This window comes from Apteryx mantelli, chromosome 12, assembly GCF_036417845.1.
Source record: "Apteryx mantelli isolate bAptMan1 chromosome 12, bAptMan1.hap1, whole genome shotgun sequence".
NCBI lineage: Eukaryota > Metazoa > Chordata > Aves > Apterygiformes > Apterygidae > Apteryx > Apteryx mantelli.
In genome coordinates, this window is record NC_089989.1 from 20,228,172 (window position 1) to 20,245,339 (window position 17,168).

The 17,168-nt window shown below is 50.3% G+C and overlaps 1 protein-coding gene across 2 annotated transcripts in view; it reads right to left on the minus strand.

Moving 5' to 3' along the window:
• Window positions 1-17,168, minus strand: part of ADAMTS9 (ADAM metallopeptidase with thrombospondin type 1 motif 9) — an 84,467-nt gene that overhangs the window by 10,653 nt on the left and 56,646 nt on the right. Inside the window, exons 29-31 of one of the 2 annotated variants that reach the window (XM_067303435.1) lie at window positions 10,438-10,605; window positions 5,463-5,636; window positions 133-303 (exon numbers count right to left, since the gene is read on the minus strand). In XM_067303435.1, the coding sequence (XP_067159536.1) occupies window positions 133-303; window positions 5,463-5,636; window positions 10,438-10,605 (513 nt within the window). Of the gene's footprint in view, window positions 1-132; window positions 304-5,462; window positions 5,637-9,509; window positions 10,606-17,168 lie in introns of those variants that run through there. The other variant, XM_067303434.1, reaches the window with a different exon arrangement.

Consider the following 17,168-nt stretch of genomic DNA (forward strand, 5'->3'; position numbering starts at 1 on the left):
AAACTATGCGGGAGAGCGGGCTGCTCCGGGAAACGTTCACCCCAGCATGTTTTCCTCCTTCCCTTTTTCCTATTCTTTCTTTTTGATCGGCGTGCAAAGTGGGACGCCGGGGGCCGCGGCGCGGGCGCTCACCTCCGACCACTCGCCGGTGATCCAGACGTACTCGCAGGGCGGCAGGCGGCAGCTCTCCACCTCGGCGGGGCGCTTGGCGGCGTCGCAGTAGGCGCTGCTGCCCACCCGCTTGCTCTCGTCCACGCAGAGCACCCTGCGGCGCCGCGCCGCCTCCCCGCACGTCTTCGTGCACTGTTCGCAGAAAAAAAGGAGAAAAGAAAGGAAAAGAAAGGAAAAGAAAGGAAAAGAAAGGAAAAGAAAGGAAAAGAAAAGAAAAGAAAAGAAAAGAAAGAAAAGAAAAGAAAAGAGAAAAGAGAAAAGAAAAGAAAAGAAAAAAGAAAAAAACGCTCTGTGCTCAGCACGCACCTCTTACTGCTGCTACCTGGGGGCAAACTGGTGATCAGGGTCCGAGGCGGCGGGTGCATCCCGCTCCCACCCCCCGGAAGCACCAGCCCACACCACGGACCCGAGGGGAAACCGAGGCAGCGGCGCGGGGTGGGCGCAGGAGCGGGCACGCCAGGCCAAGGGACGCCGCGGAGAGGGGCCCAGCCTCTCATCTGGGCCCCACGTTGTCGTTAAACACCGCGCGTTATTAAGAGCAACCCAAGTTATCCAAGCACGATTGCTCTGCTAGGTCTTCTGGAGACTTGGAGGACCTGGTCCTTCTGCTGCTCGTCTTGGAGAAAATATAATGCAGTCATGAGAAACCCTCGCTCCGTGCCTGGGAGCTCAAAGGCCATCTCACAAAACCACAAACGCAACAAAATAAGCCAGGGTAAGAGCAACTGGCTGGATAAAACCTTATTTTTGTTTAACTTCTCATCCGTGATGGGCTTCCAACGCTTTCAACTAACTGGATTAACCGGGAGAAAAATGCATAAAAGTAATCATTTTATATAATGCGCAGGAAATGTCTTCCCCTAAGGAAAGGATATAATATGCAATCAGCCCATCCCTATTTGTACAAAAACACCATTTGAAGTCACCTAGGCTCGGGGAACCAAGCCAATCTAATCTGGTTATAGCTTCACCCCTTGAACATGACGTTTTCCGCCTCTCTGGAGCAGCTCCTGCTCTCCGGGCTGGCCTGGCATCAGCCAGGTCTTGGTGGGTGCCCCTAACCGCGAAACGCGGGTGCTGCCAGCGCGGCCCTTCTGCACGTAGCTCTCAGAACCGAGACTGCAAATTAGCCGAGAACTTTGCGAGAAAAGATTAATACGCAGAAGTGCCGCGGCACCGCCAGCAAACCAGGAGAGCTGCGGCGAGCGCGACGTAATGTTCCTCATAAATATTTAGCAACCATGCAAACCCGATGGGACGGGCAGGGGAAGAAAGCCCTACAGAGCCACGTTTATTCTGCAGGAATAGCTCGGCAGCGCTTAGGCAACAGCCAACATTGCAAAATCCGCAGTCTGCCAGAAGACCCCCAAGGGCTTCATGTGCTTCCAACCTTATTTGCTCCCTTGCTTTAAGCCCCTCGGTCTGCGGCGAAACGCAGCAGTCCTGCGGGGGCTTGAGTAATTTGCCTGAACGTGATTTCCGCAGAGAGCAAACAAGCTGTGCGGTATCTGTCCTCCTCTGCTATCTCCTTATTATATAAGCAAAATTTAAAAGCGGGTTAGCGCCTCTGACTGCGGCATCGCCGGCTGCCCTGCGTCCGGCGGCTTCTCGGCGGGCACCTTCCCGCGGCGGCGTGAACCTCACGCCCGCGGTCCTGCCCAGCGAGGGAGCTGCTCTTGCCGTAAACAGCTATCGTATAGAAATCCCTTCCTCGTTTTAAATCATTAAGTAATCAAGCTTCTGCACGTGTTGCAGCAGTCACCCTCGAACAGACGCTGTCCTGCAGGGGTTTTCTCTGCAGACCGTGGTCGTACGGCCAAATAAAACTGTGCCGGCTCTGTGCGTTTTGTCATCGGTAAATTGAAGTTTGTCTAGTGGTCGTTTTCAGGATAACTGGCAATTAAAACAATTCCACTGTGATATTAAATACAGCTCGAAGACAGTGAGACCACCGTAAAAGAAACGAAGGAGATGATAGAGCAGAGAGGTTCTCATCCGCCACACCAATCTTGTAAGACATTATTCATTTAGCAGCTGGACAGCTCAAACGTGAAAGGCCCGCTTTCTCACTTAATACGATGATAGATTTTGTAGGAAATTGCGTATCAATGACTGATCTAAACCTCACATAAAACAACAGGGTCGGGGATAATAGCCATTGACAGCGAAAGCTGAAAAAACAGGTCAGACATTTCACAAGATTTGTCTCTTTGCCCCCATTTTCCAAATTTTGAACTGTTTTCCTGGCAATGCAGATTAAGGACTTTTCCAAGCAGCTCTGTAACTGTTTTAAAAGAATAATAATAATCATAATTAAAGAAAAAGGCATTGCTTTGTGAAAACATTCATTGTTTTTCTTTTTTCTAAATCAAAATCTGACACACAGATGACGAGAAACCCCACCCCATGAGCCCTTCAACCACGCTCTGGCTAACTCTGCAATCCAAGTCATGCAAGGACGGCAGGATTTTCCCTCAAACAGCAAATGTCAAAGCCTCGGGAACTATATTGCAGCTTCCAGGGCTGCGCACTGCCCTTCTGTAAAGGCTCGGATTAAAAAAACCTCCTCTCTCTCTCTCTCTCTCTCTCTCTCTTTCATTTTCTCTTTCTCTTTGTGATCCTGGTCTCGCTTTTACTTTGACATTAGCAAGGCCCCTTATATCGGCTTTCTTCCTGCTGGTGTGGGCACTGAGAACAGCTAATTAATGGTGATACAGCAGCAAAGCAATAAACTGTTTCCAATAAATTCCCTATTGCTTTTCATTGGCAAGACCAACTTTTTTTAAACGACAATAACAAAAAAGGAACTATAAAAAAACTCTTGACGGATTCCCTTTAAAGATAAGAAATCAAGAACAAATCAGTGCAGGAATGTTATTTTGCATCCTACCTTTCATGTCAATTAGGGTTCATTGCCGTTCCTTGCTCAGAGAATACTAATGCAATCCGGGGCTCCTCACTACAATTAACACGCAGCCAGTGCTTATGGCTGGGGGAAAGGCAATCTTGCTTTTTCCACCGGGTACATCGGAACGAAATAAAAAGCGCTCAGAAGAAGAATGGCTTGGAAGCAGACAAAAGCGGTGAGTCCAAATTGGAAAACATCTGCAGCATGTTGCTATTAATGATTATTTGTGGGCGAGAAAACTTTCAACCCACCCCACTAACAAAGCTCCCCTGGGGGGGAAAAAAAAAAGAAGAAGAAGCTCCATAACATGGTAAATATCTCCTCAGTGCAGTGGGGAGCCCTGGAAAACTTAGGAAAAACAACATCAGCATCCGCCTCCCACCAGCGGCTTGGCAGGGTGGGGGCGGGCAGGGGACGCTCGCCACCGGTGCGAAAAGTTGTGAGAATAAGTGAGAGGGGGAGAAAGAAGGGGGTAGGAGAAGTGGCTCCTCAGGACTAATTACACCTTTGGGTAAGTTCTGCAGTCGCATGCTGTTTGGTGACCTACTTTGCCGCCTGTAAATTTATTAGTTGAAGAAGTTTAACGGGCTCCGTAAAAGCGAAAGTTCATTGCAATGAACCCGTTACAGCCCCTCGGCGGTTCCTATATTCCTTCTGCAAGCTGGGACGTTTCTGTCCGGGTTCCCACCGCGCGGCCGCTCAGCTCTGCCTCTCGCCGGCCCTCGGCACCGCGGGGCTGCCTCCCCCGCGGGTGAAAATCAGGCCGGCTCCGTTCCCGCGAGAGGCCGGAGCTGACTCACGCAAGCCGAGCATCACATCCCCGACGCCTCTTGCAGCGCCGGGCGCGTTACGTAGGACTAGAAACCCCTCGCAGCTTCCCAGCGATGCCGGCACCGCTAAGGAAGCGCAGCCAAGCTGGTCCGGAACATCCCCGTCCGGCCAAGGCACTGCGGGCGCGAGGGACGTCGTTGGCTCACGTGCCGCACGGGACGGCGCACCGCGCAGGCACGAGGCAAGGACGAGCTAGTGCAGAAGCAGAGGTGACAGGGCAGCGCTCGCTGCATTAACCTTGAATTCTTTTTTTAATTTTTTCGCTGCAGTGCAAGCACTGCACAGCCTCTGCAGGCTCGAAATGCTTTTTTTTCCATCAGTAAATTTTCTTATCTCGTCCTCCCCCTCTTTTTTTTTTTTTTTTTTAAGTGAAACACAATAAATAGAGGCTCTGGAAGTTTCTGGGAACACCAGCACCTGCAGTGCCTCCCCGTCTTTTGTTATCGGAGCAAGAGGCCTCTTTTCGCTGCCTCGGCAGGCGCAGGGCTCCCAAAGAATTTAGTTCGAGGCAGGAGGGCTCTAAAAGCCGCCGGCCTGCCAGTGCGAGCTGGGCGCCCGTTTGATTGATATTCACCCTGCTCCCCGGCCCTGCAGAGCCGCTCGCCGCGGCTGCCAGCACGGCGGGAATCAGGCAGCTTCGAAGCCAGCGGGACTGGCATCGGATCGAGCCCCGCAATGAGCCCCCGAGGTGAGATGATCTGCGGGTAATCCAGCGGGAAGGTCCCTCTGGGAGCGTCTTCTCCTACCCGGAGCCTCTCTGACCTCTTATCTCCCTCCTCCAACCTCAAAAACTTCTGGCTCTCCCCTGCTTCTGCCTTAATACTGCTCTGGCTAGGCAAGGGCCACCAGCTGGTTTCCGAGGACCACGAGGTGGCTCTTCCCCAGCGCGTGCTGGAAACCGGCACCCGCTAACGCCCTGGGGACTGGACGGTGCGAAGGTCCATCGGGTCCAAGAGGACCTTGTCCCCCCCGGCCCGGCAGGGAGTCGGGGTCCCCTGCGCTCCTGCATCTCGGGAGCTGCAGCTTTATCCCCCGCCCCGGCTACGGCACTGGTTTCGCTCGGCGCCTCTTGCCGACCGCTCGGAAAAGCGCTATCACCCACGGGAGGTCTGATTTCAGCCTTGTCCTGGCTGGGGGAAAAGGTTTCGGAGCAGCTGTTTCCCCGGAACGGCAGATCAGGGAAAAACAAGAGACAACTGCCGGAAAGGGCCAGCTGCCGTGTTAACGGGAGGAAAGCAGAATTGCTGGCACCCACCAGCTCCTTCGCACCTACGGACCCGGAGCCGCAGGCTCGCGAAGCAGCGTGGCGGGGGCGACCCGGGGGGGGCACCCCGAAAGCGGGCTCACCAACCAAGCCGCGCACCCGCAAAACGCGCTCGATATCGGCGCGGGACCCGACGCGGGGCAGCGTGCGCCGCCGAATTAACTCCGCAGAGGCGTCTCCAGCGAGACCCCCTCGGCCGGCGCCATCAGCATCCCCTCCGCCCTTCCCCGCGCGGCGACGTCCCGACGCGGGCAGCCGGCTCGCGCACGCCCGCCCGGCCCCACTTACCGCTTGCCACTCGCCGGGGTCCCAGGCGTACGCGGGGCAGGCGGCCAGGCGGCACTGCCGCTCCGCCGGGGGCCGGCTGGCCGGGTCGCAGTCCGCCTCGTGGGCCGGGCGGCGGGGGCCGCCGTGGCAGCGCACATCGCGCCGCTGCACTCCTCGCCCGCAGGACGCCGAGCACTGCGGAGAGGGACAGGAGGTGAGAGGGGCCCCGGGGCCGGCGGCGCCGCATCCCGGGCGGCGAGGGCTGCAGGTGATGCGCGCGGCTGTTTTCTCGGCAAGGAAAAAATCCGGCGGGCAGGCTGCAGCGCCGCCAAAGCCCGTGGGAATCGCGCTTCGGCGGGGTCAGGTTTTCGCGGACGGGATTTATATTACAAAAACCTCCAGGGACAGCGGCGCTGCTAGAACAGCGCGACGCGCCAGAGGCAGCGAGGCGCCGCGTGTTGCTTCTCGTGCGCTAAGCTCAAAAAAAAAAAAAAAAAAAAAAAAGTTCAGAATATATCGGATGCCACGAATGTCCTCGGAGCAGACTTTAATGAAAAGCAAGCTTGAGTTATTGAGTTATAGAGAAGGAGGACTGTAGCAATAAAGAGCCGAAGGTATGATACATCGGGATTTGCTTTTAACATGCACGTAAACACACGCTGCACAAGTCAGGACATACTGTAGGTCTAGGAAAATAAATGTCTCTTTTAAATTAACTGCTCTTTTTCATGTTCCCTTCATTATACAGTGGGCACATTTCTGCCTGCTTTTAGACACAGGGAGAAAGGCCTGAATTTCTCTGTTTCTCAGACATCTATAAATTAGTATCTACACCACAGTGCTTTTAACAGCTTGTTTTTCTTTCGCTTAATACTTCTTACTGTTGCACCCTATAATAAGTTTAGTGGTACTTAACTTCACTCTGCTACGGGTTCTTTCTTGCTAGATCCTAAAATACATTATGCAGATGCGGAATAAAAAGAATTTGTGCTTATAAAAGAAGGTGTGCAAAACCCAGGAGGCACGCATTTAAAGCACAGCTATTACGATTACCCGTTTGCTGACTTAACAATTAATATAGGCAACCTCATTAATACATGAGGAACTAAGAAAACAAGTTTATAGCCAATTATGGTAATACCTAGAAAAGCAAGCTTTCTTAAGGCAGAGGATTAAGCGGCGCGTAATGGGGAAGCAATTCTCTTCCGGCTGGCTCTGCAAAGCATTCCTCCGTAACGCTTCGTTTGCTTTACTATCCCAACGCACCATAAAGCGAAGCGGACCCAGAGAAAAGCTGACTGCGAACATGCTCCTGGCTGCAGATATTTAGGAGAGGCTTTTTTGGCGTAATTTGGAAAAGTAGCAGTTAGATCTCTGTCACCGGCAATGCAAATGCTTCCCATCTGCTGGGCTGCCTCTGCTGTGATTTATTGCGCTGCTTGTCCCAAGCGTCCCACCAGGGACACTTAAACTGAATAACGCAAACAAACTTGGAAGAACGCGGACTCCAGGACGCATGCACTGCTCTGCAACGCTTTTCGGTCTGCATTTAGCACCCACCTACAAAGCACGCGTCCGGATGTTACGATAAGGGCAGCGCAAGCCCCGTCACGGCTCTTGCACGGAGGCGCAGAGCCAGCCGCGGCGCTCGGACGCGACAGGTTTTGGGAGGAGGACAGCAGTCAGCGGCTCGCCGCGCCGCATCCCGTGGGAGAGATGCGAAACACCCTCTGCCCAGCCGGCCAGCGAAGACGCTCTTCCTCGGGGCAACTGCAGGTGCGTGTGCTGGGGGGGGATTTTCGTAGCTGAGGGCTGCACGGGCTTTTTAAGTGCATTGGTAACACCGGCCGTAACGCGATGCAGCGATAGCAGGGGAAAAAGAAATCACAGCACGGCGCCCGGCCTTAGGGAATAGCGTAGGGGCGAGTCCAGCCCTGGGGCCGCCGGGCTCCTGCGCGGGGGCCAGATCAGTGACGGAAGGATGCTGCAATATGAACCCCCGGCAAGGCAGAGGCAAAAAATCGGCCAAGCTTTGGTGAAATTTGGCAAGCCGAGGCCACAGGAGTCTTCCCAGCGGATCTGGGTTGGGATCCGGGTTGGATCCCCGCTGGGCTCCCTCCCGCTGCCGCCTCTGCTGCGCTGGTCCTGCCACGGCTCGGGCTGGACTTAAGGCTGGGTTCAAAATCATAGAATTACGCTGTATCGCGGAGGCGAGGACAGGAGGTGTCCTACACTGGTTTCGTCCTGAGGGTCTGAACCCACCAGACTGCTCGGGCAGCTTCTCTCTACCTTGTAGAAACGCAACTAGCTGGTACCGCTGAACATCTAAAAGCAGAACGGGCCTGAAGCTACTCGGATCAGGAACGGGGTGACACACATCCCCGCTGGGACACCACGAGCCACTCGCTCTGCTGGTCGCTCCCGCGGGTCCGTGATGGTTTTTAGGAGCGCTCCTTTTCCTACCGAGAAAGTCAAGCCCACAACTGCAGCGTGCCGGCTCAGCCACGGAGAAGTTCTGCCTTATAAAAACGCGGGGCTAGGTTTCAGTCTGTAACCGAAATAAGTAAATTCCAGACAGCGGAATAAATATTAGTATTTTCACTACGTGAAAGGTAAATGACCGTAATTGATGCCACTTAGGAGATACAAACACATTAAACCTGACATTTTGGTGCAGACGTAAGCATGCTTAAAACCTGGAGAGAAAAAACCTTTCCTCTTCCCTTCTGATTAATGCAAATATTAAAAGTGCTTTGCCGTAGGAAGATGAATTTATAACAATCTCGAAAAGAATTACCCGGACTCTGAATACTAAACATCCGGAGAGCAAAACCTCCGGGACGGCAGCGCTTGGCTCAGCCGGCTTCTGCCGCGATTCGTTTTCAAGCGCGCGCCCAGGATGTCCCCAGAGGCAAAGGCAGCGGGCGACGGCGGGCGCAGCGCGCGTGGGCACGGGGCGACGGCGGGCGCGCGCGCGCCGCACAGCCCTGCCTGATTTCTCGCGCAGCCTGTCGCCGGCGTGCCCGCGACAGAAGGGGCTCGGCCCACGGCAGCTCGGCGCGGCGGTCGCCTTTTAGAGGCGATGAGACCTGCAGAAAAGCCCCGTTTTTGGATAGCATCTAGACGCAAACCGGTCGTGGCTCCTGCGGGCGGCCGAGCGGGACGAGCGTCACCCGCGAGGCGGAAGGTGCCGCTGAGTTTCCGTCCCTGTTTCGATCCTGATTTAGCGCAACCGGCTAGGGTCAGGAGACCATATCCGAGCATTTTACGTGCTTTTAAAAGGCCCAGTTCGATAATGCGCGTGTGTCTCTACCCGCTTTCAGCGCCCTTTTCCTCGGAGCAAGCTCCGGCTGGCTGCGCACGCGCAGCGCTGCCGATCGGAGCGGTCCACGGCTCGGGCACATCAGCCGAGGAGCCACCTCGCACGCTAGAAACCCGCCGCCTATTCTTAGCCTGATCATTAGCATACAAATATTCTTTAATTGCCTGGTCACAAAAGATTACCTCAGGCCATACATCACCTCGTCCTCCTATTAACGTCGGCTCCTTTCTCCACGCGCATAAAATTACCTCCAATCGTGTGGTGGAATGCTCTGAATTTTAAAACACTTATTTTTATCAATTAAAATTAGCATATTTTAATGCAATCGACAGGCCGTTACGTTATTATGGTTAGAATTATTAGCTGTAAAAAATAGCTTTCGGGAGCAGTCACTTTAAATAAGGAGCAAATCGGATATGACAAGACTATTTAATGGCCTCAAGTTTCTTTTCTTTTTCCCAAAGTGACTTCTTGCGTAAAATTAAGGTTTCAGTCCTGCAGATAATAAAACAGGGACTTAACTTTCAATATGGGAGCAGTCCTGCTCAGTTCAGCAGGGCTACGTGTGTGCTCCTGGGTCCTCAGAGCCTTATCTTGTGTAAAGGACCAGGATCCAAATAACCTAAATTCCATGGTGAAAGCACACTTATCCCATTACACATGTAAAGGCAAATATTGCCACCCTATGAATTCAAAGGTAAGAATAAAAAACAAATACAAGGCTGAAAACAATCACAAAACATCGATGGGTTTATTGTCTTTTTTAATATTTGACATTTAACAACAACATGATACCCTAGTCCTAATATTGATGCGTGTGCATGTAGATTTGTCAATGGTTTATGTTTTAGGGAACTTGCATGCAGTGAGAACTGGTGTTTTGTATCTTAATTTGGAAGAGAGACTTCAAGAGAATATGATGCTTTACAAGTTAACAGCTCATTCAGTCTGGGATTTTCAGTATTTCTGCTGATTAGCACTCCATTGAGGTAGAGGCAAAATTGAGATTCAGAGCTAAAAACGTGACGTAGCAGATTTAAGGTGATGACAAATACATCACATTCAGAAAAACAAGGACTCGAGACATGCTCTTAGCAAACAAGACTCTTAATAACTCCAAGCACTCTCACGTTTCCAGCAGCCTCTGCTCTAAGCATCAGAGTGTCTGAGTTTTTAATGAAGCAAAATTAAGTGATGAGCTTGTTAAGAAACAAAAGGTAGCAAAAAGCATTTTTAATGGATTACTCTGATAGTTCTTTAGGCTTTCCCGGGAAGCTGCTAATAAAATTAATTTCAGATTTCTCAAAACTAAGAAAGATTTTGCTTGAGATGTGGCATATTTAAATAATGACAATATTAAAAACATGAATAATAGTAGATTTTCTTTAATATTATATACCAATGGGTTTTCTAGCAGGAGCTTAAAGTATGCAACAAGGAATTTGCTATCAGTTGGACACTAAAAGCAAGTTTCCGTGTTTTCAGCTGGTACAAATCAGTGCTGCTCCACTGCTGTCCATGAAGCTACACTGTTTTACACCACCTGAGGATCTGGCCCAGAACATTTACCCTTGAAAAATTCAAGAGGACAGAAGCGAGGGGAAAAATAGTTTCTAACCAATCTGACAGATGAGGAAGATCAAACGATGCAAAAGGGTAATCAGTGCGTCTCACCTGTCCCCAATCTCCCGATTTCCACTTCGGACATCTGCCCCCTCTGCATTTCTTTTGCACATTGGGTTTAGCAAGGTGCTTGCAATAATCTTCTTCTACATGCCTCCCTTCCTTTGACAAACAGTACACAGTTCGGTGCTTTTGACCCCTTCCACAGGAGACAGAACACTGTAAATATAAAGTAACAAAAATCAGCTTTCATACAGGGCCGTCTACATCGTTACACATGGGCCATGCCTACATAGGGGATTTGGCTTCAGCTGGACCAAAGAGCACATCACTAGGCTCCCCGACAGCCCCCACAAAGCTTGAGGGGGGTAAAGAAGGGCAGAACTTAACCCACCGGACGTGTTCCCATTTGCATTGCGTATTGCATGACACTCTTGGTCAAAAACCCCCAAATGCCAATATCTGAATAAAGAAGCTGACATTTAGCAGGGATAACAGGGTTTAGGGCACAATTCCTGGCATTGCTCTGGCGGTTTCAAAGGAGCGGAGTCAACTCAGAGGAATCAAGGCAGTAGCCCTGAGTATCGACTGAGCAGAACTTGAAAGGGACCATTTCCGTTTACCTCGGTACAAAGGGAGGTCAACTGTGGGTAAACCAGGAGGGTAAAGCACGATATACACCTTCACAGAGGGAAATAACTGCACAAAGGACAAGGCAGAGGAGAAAAATCCAGTCTTTCCATGTCCACGGTATTAAAACTCATGCCTGTTTTATTCTGTAGCAAACACCGTAGACTGATTTTCTTTTTTACTAAACAAAGACTGAACCAGGACACGCTCACCCTTAAGATTTGGTGTGTTTTGAAAACAACTCAGAAGAAGGCAAGAAGGCAGAGCACGAAGAATCAAAGCAAAAAGCAAATCAGCAGGTATGTTAGCTGCAAGCTTTGTAGTGAAGCAACTAATTTGAACCTCCCTCTGCAGGTTCACTGAACTTTTTCAAATGTGACCACTTCTGGCATGCAAACCCCAAGCAACTTCACTTTGATTTCAGATTAGTCTCCTCCAAAAGATTTAGGAATCAAAGGGGTCTGGAATCACGACAAGAATTTAATATGACAGTTTCTTGTAGAACAAGCCTCTTACTCAGCATGATGCACCCAGGGACTGTTTCAATTTCTTCATTACATGTTATGCAAGTCATTACATGCTGCATCACCAGCATCCTGGTTTAATTCTTGGGCACAAACACAGTATTTCAGCCACCTCTCAATATAAATGCTCTGCTTTCTTTTCAGAACGGCGCAAACATGCAGAGATGATGCTTCTTCCTCCTTTTTGGAGTCACTCCATCAGTAGATTTGCTAAGAAATAAATTACAGGCCAAAGTCTTCCCAGGCTATGAATATAGTTGAAACCTAACAAAATAGAGATTATTTATGCAGCAGCTCTGGAAGATCCATTACACTAGAAATTGGCACGTGCATTGACAGCTGTGATTCTTTTAAATTACAGCACTACTTCCAGATCATTCATCCCCTATGGTGTTAAGAGGTATACAAAGAAACACTGAGAGAGCAATAACTTGTTCCAAAGGCTTACAAAAGGAAGAGTTCAGACAAACGTGGAGAGAAAGGGATATAACTCATAAGATTGTTGATGCTTAAAAGTATGTATAAGCAATGTCCTGAAAAAGGCAGTTCTCCTGCTGTAAGAGCACTAGCGGAGCCACAAAGCCAGCCAACTTCCCTGGAAATCAATGGGATTAAAGGACTGTTCATTAGGTGCCTGCCCCAATGCAGATCTGGCCGTGGGAGACCGACCCAGCTCTGCATCCAGATGGATACTAGACACCTGGCGCACTCCTGGGACACTGCAGCGCACTGAGAAGATGCACTCCGGCGAAAGATGGGAGAAGGCCACATGCATCTGCAGTTTCTCAGCATTTCCAGCTTACCGGGCAATGAACGTCAGCAGCAAGAAGGAGACGTCAAATCCTACCAAACCCAGTCATAAACTTCTAATATTTCCATCCATCTTTGGACTAAATGCTAACACTGATACTTTCATATGAATCCAAATGATCCTTGGTAAGCGCTCTCCATAAGGCTTGACACCACTGTCTTTAACATGATAGCCACAGCTAAAGAGAAAGCTCACACACTTCATCGATACTCTGTCTTGCCCCACATCCCAAGCCATGGAGGAAAGTGCATTTTCTTCCTAATGTAAAAATATATTGACCCTGCTGTTTACTCTAAAGAAAGAGCATCAACATTGTGCAACAGCACAAGCACGTTTCTCAGGACCTGAAGTTTTCCGACACACATTTCCTCTTACAAACAGTAAGTAGTAAAGTCCACAGGTTTTAATCCCTCTTTTTCAAATTGCTTCACTTTGGCCTGGAGCCTGTATGCCGGCATGCCACGATCACGTGCGCCGTCCCGTCAGGAGGGGCGCGCGGGACGGGCACACAATGCTGCCCTCCTCTTGGAGGGCCGAGCGACGGGGCGGCTGGCGCACTGCGGTGCACGCTGGGTCTGAGGCACAATTTGACTAATTTTCATAATACTCGGATATAATTCTCAAGATGCGGTAATCAATCATTTTTATGCCTGGCTTTAATACAAATTAAAGATAGGCAGCTGCGCCTTTTTGGATCCAAAACATCCATTTGCTTTCACATACATGCGAGTTATGAGCTCATTTGCACTGACAGAAAAGAGAGGTTGAATAAATCTAATGTAACCAAGTATTAGAGACTGAAAATTCCTTTACAAAGAGTCTCCCTCATAACCGCCTTTTAATTCTTCTCAGGTATTTCCAACTTCTATTTGGCATGCAGAATTTAAGCATATGTAAGCCACATGCAGAACATAGCTTAATAGGGCACTTCATCTCAGTGCCGCGTGACTGAGGGAAGCAATACACCTAGCTACTCCAATCGGCCTAATCATTTATTTTTGACCCTGGAAGAACTTTGCATTTCATTAACTGAACTCTTTTCATCGCTGGAAATGTTGCAGCCGCTCACGGTATCTATCAATAACAACGCCACAGCGAGGTAAGCTTTGACCTTGGCTTCTTTAAAGCATTTGAAAAGCACAGACAAAAACACTCCTTTCACAGATTTCTTTCTTTCGTTCCTTTTTTTTCTTTTTCCCCTGCAGAAAATGCTTCAAAGGACTGGGGATGGCGGGGTGGCTCTCTGTGGAATAGCAGCCTCATCCAAGGATCTTTGAAGTCAACAGAAAGACTCCTACTGGTTTTAATCATCTTGGGATCCAGCCCTGAAGGTGCAGCCAAGGTACCGTACTAGTATTTTTTGCCCCCAGGCTTCCTGGAGCTAAGGATCACGTAGACACAGACATGTCCACCACCAGCCTGCCTGTGCCTCCACTGAAACGCTGGAAAACGTTGCTCTAAAACACTGTTTCCAGCCTACGGTAAAGGGACACGGCCCAGCAAGAGCTACCACGACGCCAGGGTGAGCCCTACGGGCCGGCCGCGCTCTCCCTGCCGAGACGGGGGCAAGGTAAGCGTCCCGCCGCGCGCTCCCGGCAGGCAGGGAGCACGTTTCTGCAAGGTTTGGGCAACCTGCAGCAATGTGCGGCACAGGTGGAGCATCAAACCTGTGTACGAGCGGCTTGGAAAGGCTGGACACCCGGTCACACCTGGCGCTTTACACAGAGAACAAGGACAGAAGGACTTCCCTAACAGCACTAGGATCAAAGCGTTTGGGCACGGAGTCAGGGGAACTGTGTTTATTGCATGATTAGTTTTGTTAAAGCGCCTAGAACCACGGATTGGCATGCAGCTGATTTGTTCAAATAAACATGCCGCTTACTTACATGCAACAAAACGTTTAAATAAATCTGACAAAACCATTTCCATATCCCCTCTTTCCAGGCAGGTCACAACACGATGCTAAATGTCTCCTGCAATGCAATGCCCTGTTCCCACGTAGCAAGCTCATGCTTTCACTCCCACAGGTATTTGTTTTCTGTTTCAGAGTCCAAGGATGACGAAGGCTATTTTATTTTACCGAGTATATGTGAATTGCTTTAACCTAACCTCCCTACATTTCCTGCTCTGGAAGACGAAGGTACGTCTCCTTCATTAACAGCTCGCTAAAGCAGCAAGGCTGCGACCTGATTCCAAAGCTTCTCACTGGGCTGGGAATAGGGAAAAACAGAATATGTACCCCAAAAGCTCTTGGAAACGCGCACAAAATTTCTGGGTGGTTAGGCCCAGATGCTGAACATTCAAAAGCCAACCTTGACACTGCACATCCTCACGTTTCCTACACCACAGCGACTCTGCCGGGGAATTCGAGGTGCAGGCTGGGACCACGTTTTTCTTGGCCCCTCCTGCAGAAGACCGTGGTCTCCGCGCTGCTCCCCTGGTTGCACAGGGCCATGCTGCCACCAGTGGGAAGGCAGCAAGCCGTGTCCGTCTGGCACCAAGAGTGTTCAGTAGTCCTCAATAGAAACGAGCAGATCTTGGTTAAAGAAAAAAAAAGAAAAGAAAAAACAAACAAAAAACCCCATGCAGCACAGATCAGTCAAAAGGGATGGAGTGGTTCTGCTTGGCATTAACTGCTTCTCATGCACTCAATAGGTAGCTAAATACAGGGCAGAAAAGCAAACTATCAATGAGAATCTAGGTAAATTCTCCGCTAAAAGAGAAAAGTTTCAAAAAAATGCTGTCAGGCCACTTCTCCAGGCGCCGTGCATCAGCCCAGGATTTGGGAGGTATTCGAGATAATGAATGCAAGCTGTGGTGATCACCAAATGAATTCCCTAAGATAAGTATAACTCCGATAGCTCAGGAAAGGCAGGGGTGGGGGGTGGAGGAGAATTAGACTAAAAACATCTTTATCAGATTCTGCCAGGAGCAACTTTTCGGAGGAAATTAAAATCAATCTTTGTAGGCTTAGATTTCCACACATTAAGGATTATATTAAAAGTAAGCTCTCATTCATTCTTCCCAACCGTCTGAGCCGAAACATGTGCTAGATGAAGCAAAACAGGGAAGACGACGGAGCCCTACAACGCTGCATCGCACTCGTACATCCCCTTTCCATTAGGGGCTGCGCTCCTGGATGTCAGCACACTTCTCCAACTGCAAGCACAGTCCGGCCACGCGCCCTCGCAGCTACATTTCAGCATCCCGTTAGCGTACATCAGGCTCCTGCTATAACTTAAGCTGCTTTTATCAGATGCTGGTAACTTTGAAATCACAGCCTTTAGCATCTGCCCCTCCGCAGCAGAGAGGACCCAGCAGACACGCCGCCAAGATAAGCACGGATCGCTCCTCGCCGCTTAAAAGCGTCCGAGTCTTTGCACGTTATTCATTAACAAGAGCTCTGTGGCATTCAAACACTAACGTCACTAGCTTCAAAGCAGCAAGGTATTTTAGCTCAGGCCTGATTTTTAGCATGTAATTCCCTCGGCTTCAGTAGGACAAGCGACAAGCTTAAAATAAAGGTGCAGCTCCACGTTATGGTTTCTCCAGCTGCTGCAGCACTTTAGGAGATGTTCAGGAAATATCTGTTGCTCGTTGCTTTGAAACCCCGTTCTTCTGGCTGCATCAGCACATCGAGAGGCCAGTGCCTACAGGAGGGGACGACATGGTACGTAGGGCACAGTTCACCTAGGCCGGCTTTCTTTTTTCTGCCAAATTGTAAGAGGGAGCCACACCATGATGCATACGGCTATTGAGGGCTGCAGAGCCCACGGTCCTGGTGCTTTCACCTGGTACGGGCCCAGAACATCTGCTACTTGTATATTAAAAGGGACAGCGGTCTCTACACTCAAGGGAGGGCAACTGGACCAGAGCCCTAAGCAAAACAAACCAAAGCATCGCACTACAGCTTGGAAGAGGCTTTAGAAACGCTTAATCTGTGCTGACGCCCCAGAGAAACGGGAGGACTGAAGAAAAGACATGAACGTTAGAGCGTGCAGTCCGTGCAGTCCCAGCACGCCTGTGAGCACTGTCAAGAAACCTCTGTGGAAACGTCCTGAGGAGGCAAAGGGTGTCCCTTGGCGTGCACAGGGCGGACTGCGCCCCGGTGTCCCCGAGGAGCGGTCCTCGCCGCGGGCATGGGCGAGAGGGAACATGCGTGCTGGCTGGCCACCAGCTCTGCTCGCCCTCGCCGGGCGGCGCACACTGGTTGTGAACCCTCCAGCTTCTCTGCTCTCATCGCTGCAGCACAACAGTCAACAGAGCCGGCCGAAACAGCTTCCTACTTGATTACTTGCAGGAGGGAGAAATAAAATAATCCAATAAGCCTTCACCTTTCCACTACCAAGCCAAGCTGCAGTGACGGGTGAACAAACTGGGATGATGTGTAGCGACAGGTAAAAAAGAAATTTCTTAAAGAAAGGGGTTCAACTTAATTTGTTACAGCAGCAGAAGGGAAGAGGCTGATGTGCCTGGAGCTCATTCTTCCAGCCAGCAGAGACCGTCCCAGAAGAAATGACTCTCATGGGTGGTGGCTCTACTAACTCTTCCAAGATTTAAAGCCCCGAGAACTGAAGTCAATAGAATGATTTCTCTGAGCTTGGGGACATCGCAGAATAAATGGGAGAAAACCAGGTAACTACAGCAAGAGGAGAAGCCTTGCATCTCTTCTATTGCAGCCATCTGCTACGAAGCACCTTCTCCACCTCCCTTAACCGCCCGCAGTGCCGTTACATCCTGTACAGAGGCGTCACGAGTGCCGAAGGCAGCAGGGCTGGGAACACCCAAAGCCTGCCTTAAAAGCTGCATCTCCGCAC